The 4,239-nt window shown below is 47.9% G+C and overlaps 1 protein-coding gene across 1 annotated transcript; it reads left to right on the top strand.

The window, feature by feature from the left end:
* Nucleotides 1–731: 731 nt before the first annotated feature.
* On the top strand, nucleotides 732–2,326 carry LOC115308126 (keratin, type II cytoskeletal 7-like; the record flags this gene model as incomplete). The annotated part of the gene is given in 3 exon segments (XM_029965848.1): nucleotides 732–808; nucleotides 810–861; nucleotides 2,109–2,326. Coding segments are annotated over 3 exon segments (347 nt in total), but the record flags the coding sequence as incomplete, so codon positions are not given.
* Between the last annotated feature and the right edge of the window lie 1,913 nt (nucleotides 2,327–4,239).

The following is a 4,239-nucleotide window of genomic DNA, read 5'->3' on the forward strand; positions in this document are numbered from 1 at the left end:
AAAAGCGACAGCTCTGAGCCCCCAGCGGGGTCTCCCCCGAGGGCGAGGCGCGCCGGGGGCTCGGCGGGGCTTTGGGAGCGGCGTTTGAGCTCCGCTTCGCCTTCCAACACCAACAAATGGCTTTGTTTGCCTTCGCTCTGCCCGGGGAGTGTTTAAACCGGGGGCAGGTCACGGCGGTGGCGAGGAGAGGAGGGAACCCTCCCAAAGCCCCGAACACAATGAAAGGAATTAAGCGGCCCCCCCCAAAAAAAAGAAACCACCACCTACATCTCCCCTCCCCCGGCACCCAGCGCTCCCCGCGCCCATTAAAAAGGGGACCCGGCCGTCGCTCCCAGGACTCGCCTCCTGTTCGCCTCCCGTGGCCTCCAACCTTCCCACCTCGCCTCTGGCTGCGCGTATGCCCCCCCGTCATGCTCTCGCCAATCCTGCGCTCTGGGGAAGAGCTTCGGCTCCAAGCTTCTTGTCTGTGCTCGGGCCAGGACAAGGTCCGCCTTCGCGCTCGGGGTCGGGCCGGGCGTCCGGCTTCGCAGCAGGGAGCGTTTACAGCCTGGGGGGGGCAAAAGCACGCCCTGGGGGTCGGGGCCGCGGGCTCTGCAGGGCTTTGGGGCGGCGCCAGGGTTCGGGGCGGCTTCGGCTGCGGCCTTCCCCGGCGGCTTTGTGGTGGCTTCGGGGGGGCTTCGAGGCGGGGCTGGGGCCAAGGAGGGCTTCCCCCCTGCCCCCCCGCGCATCAGGGAGGTGACCATCAACAGAGCTCCTGGCCCCTCCTGAACCTGGAGATCGACCCCGAATTCCAGCGGGTGCGGCCCAGGAGAGGGAGAGATGAAGACGCTCAACGACAAGTTCGCCTCCTTCATCGACAAGGTGAGAATTTGGGGGGCGGGGGTTTTGTGGGTCCCGGCTCGAGGTGGCTCCATGGGGGTGGAATGGCTGGGAGGGGCTCATCCAGGGACACCCAGAGCCGGGAGCTGGCACCAAATCCTCCCAAAATTCCATGGGAATGGCCGGGAGAGGCTCATCCAGGGACAGCCCGAGCTGGGAACTCCAAAATCCCCCCAAAGTTCCATGGGAACAGCCCAGAGAGGCTCATCCAGAGCTGGGAACTGGCACCAAATCCCCCCAAAGTTCCACGGGAACATCTAGGAGGTGCTCATCCAGGGACACCCTGAGCCAGGAGCTGGCACCAAATCGTCCCAAAATTCCATGGGAAGGGCCAGGAGAGGCTCATCCAGAGCTGGGAGCTGACCCCAAATCCCCCCAAAATTCCATGGGAACAGCCTGGACAGGCTCATCTGGAACACCCCAAACTGGGAACTCCAAAATCCCCCCAAAGTTCCATGGGAACGACCAGGAGAGGCTCATCCAGAGCTGGGAGCTGGCACCAAATCCCCCCAAAATTCCATGGGAATGGCCGGGAGATGCTCATCCAGAGCCAGGAGCTGGCACCAAATCCCCTGAAATTCCATGGGAATGGCCTGGAGATACTCCTCCAGGGACATCCCGAGCTGGGAGCTGGCACCAAATCCTCCCAAAATTCCATGGGAATGGCCTGGAGAGGCTCATCCAGGGACAGCCCGAGCTGGGAACTCCAAAATCTCCCCAAAATTCCATGGGAACGACCAGGAGAGGCTCATCCAGAGCCGGGAGCTGGCACCAAATCATCCCAAAATTCCATGGGAACATCTAGGAGGTGCTCATCCAGGGGCACCCCAAGCTGGGAACTGGCACCAAATCCCTCCAAAATTCCATGGGAATGGCCTGGAGATGCTCCTCCAGGGACATCCTGAGCTGGGAGCTGGCCCCAAATCCTCCCAAAATTCCATGGGAATGGCCTGGACAGTCTCATCCAGGGACAGCCCGAGCTGGGAACTCCAAAATCCCCCCAAAATTCCATGGGAAGGGCTGGGAGAGGCTCATCCAGGGACACCCTGAGCTGGGAACTCCAAAATGCCCCCAAAGTTCCCTCGTGTTGGAGGCGTTTGGGGCTGGTTTTGAGGAGATGGGCGGGTTTGGGGGGGTTGGGGATGTTTTAAGGGGAAAGTGGGACTTTTCCGGGGATAAAATGTGATTTATTTGGGGGGGAAATGTGACTTTCCCCCTTGCCCATCCAGGTGCGATTCCTGGAGCAGCAGAACCGAGTCCTGGAGACCAAGTGGAAGCTGCTGCAGGAGCAGGGGGGGTCTGGCCCGGGGGGCAGGAGCCTGGAGCTCATCTTTGAGGCCTACGTCAGCTCGCTCCGCAGGCAGCTCGACTCCCTCTCCGCGGAGAAGCTCCAGCTGCAGACAGAGCTCAAGAGCTCCCAGGACGCGGTCGAGGAGTTCAAGACCAAGTAGGTGCTTCGGGGAGTGAAGAAACGGAGAGAAAACCCCAAACAGCCCCAAAACACTGAAATATCGATGATGATAATCGTTGATATTTCATTGATTTTTTTCCCGATGGGTAGAAAATGTCAAAGGTTTTGGGGGTGTCGGGCTCAGGGGATTTTTTTGAGGTGTTTCTCGATATTCCTTGAATTTCCTTGATGTTCCTCAAGTTTTCTCCCTGTTTCTCACATCTCCTCGAATTTTCTCAAGTCTTCTCAAATTTCCTCAAATTTCCTCTATATTTGTCAAATTTCCTCTCTGTTCCCCAAAGTTCCTTGATATTCCTCATATTTTCTCAATATTCCTTACATTTTCTCAGTATTCCTCAAATTTCCTCAAATTTTCTCAATATTCCTCAAATTTTCTCAATATTCTTTAAATTTCCTCAATATTCCTCAAGTTTCCTCAAATTTCCTCAATATTCCTCAAACTTCCTCAATATTCCTCAAATTTCCTTGATATTCATAATATTTTCTTAATATTCCTCAGCTTTCTCCATATTTCTCAAATTTCCTCAATTTCCTCAAATTTCCTCAAATTTCCTTGATATTCCTCATATTTTTTCAATGTTCCTTACATTTTTTCAATATTCCTCAAATTTCTTCTCTATTCCCCAAATTTCCTCAAATTTTCTCAATATTCTTCAAATTTTCTCAATATTCTTTAAATTTCCTCAATATTCCTCAAATTTCCTCAAATTTCCTCAATATTCCTCAAACTTCCTCAATATTCCTCAAATTTCCTTGATATTCCTAATATTTTCTCAATATTCCTCAAGTTTTCTCCATATTTCTCAAATTTCCTCAGATTTCCTCAAATTTCCTCAAATTTCCTTGATATTCCTCATATTTTCTCAATGTTCCTTATATTTTTTCAATATTCCTTACATTTTCTCACTATTCCTCAAATTTTCTCAATATTCTTTAAATTTCCTCAATATTCCTCAAATTTCCTCAATATTCCTCAGATTTCCTCAATATTCCTCAAATTTCCTCAATATTCCTCAATATTTCTTAAATTTCCTCAATATTCCTCACATTTTCTCAATATTCCTCATATTTTCTCACATCTCAATATTCCTCAAATTTCCTCTCTATTCCCCAAATTTCCTTGATATTCCTCATATTTTCTCAATATTCCTTACATTTTCTCAATATTCCTGAATTTTTCTCAATATTCTTTAAATCTCCTCAATATTCCTCAAATTTCCTCAATATTCCTCAAATTTCCTCGATATTCCTCAAATTTTTCTCAAATTTCCTCAATATTCCTCAAATTTCCTCAATATTCCTCGAATTTCCTTGATATTCCTCATATTTTCTCCATATTCCTAATATTTTCTCAATATTCCTCACATTTCCTCAATATTCCTCAATATTCCTCAAATTTCCTCAACATTCCTGACATTTCCTCGACATTCCTGACATTTCCTTGCTATTCCTCTAATTTCCTCCGTGCCCTGTTTGGATGCCGAGGGAGGATCCTCCACTCCTCGTCTCCCTCAATTAGGAACCCGTGACATTAACGATTTAACGACTTAATTAGTTGCTAAACCCAGCTCCAGTTTCCTCCTGGATTTCCTTCCCATAAAACCCTTCAGCATTCCAAGGTTTACTTGGGAAGGTCGAGGTGGCGTAAAAAACAGACAGGGAAAATAAAGGGGGTTCTTTTCCTACCATTATTTATTATAACCAATAAGTAAAATATAAATATAAATTATAGCTTGAATATTATGATAATATTATATATATTATGTTTTTACATTTGAGTATTTATACCTATTATATATAAATACAATTTATACAATTTATTTATATATAAATAATAATTGTATTTATACAATTAATACAATTAATGTAATTTATATATAAATGGTATA

This window comes from Manacus vitellinus, unplaced genomic scaffold (assembly GCF_001715985.3).
Source record: "Manacus vitellinus isolate BGI_N305 unplaced genomic scaffold, ASM171598v3 ctg7180002221230_pilon, whole genome shotgun sequence".
In the NCBI taxonomy this organism is placed as follows: domain Eukaryota; kingdom Metazoa; phylum Chordata; class Aves; order Passeriformes; family Pipridae; genus Manacus; species Manacus vitellinus.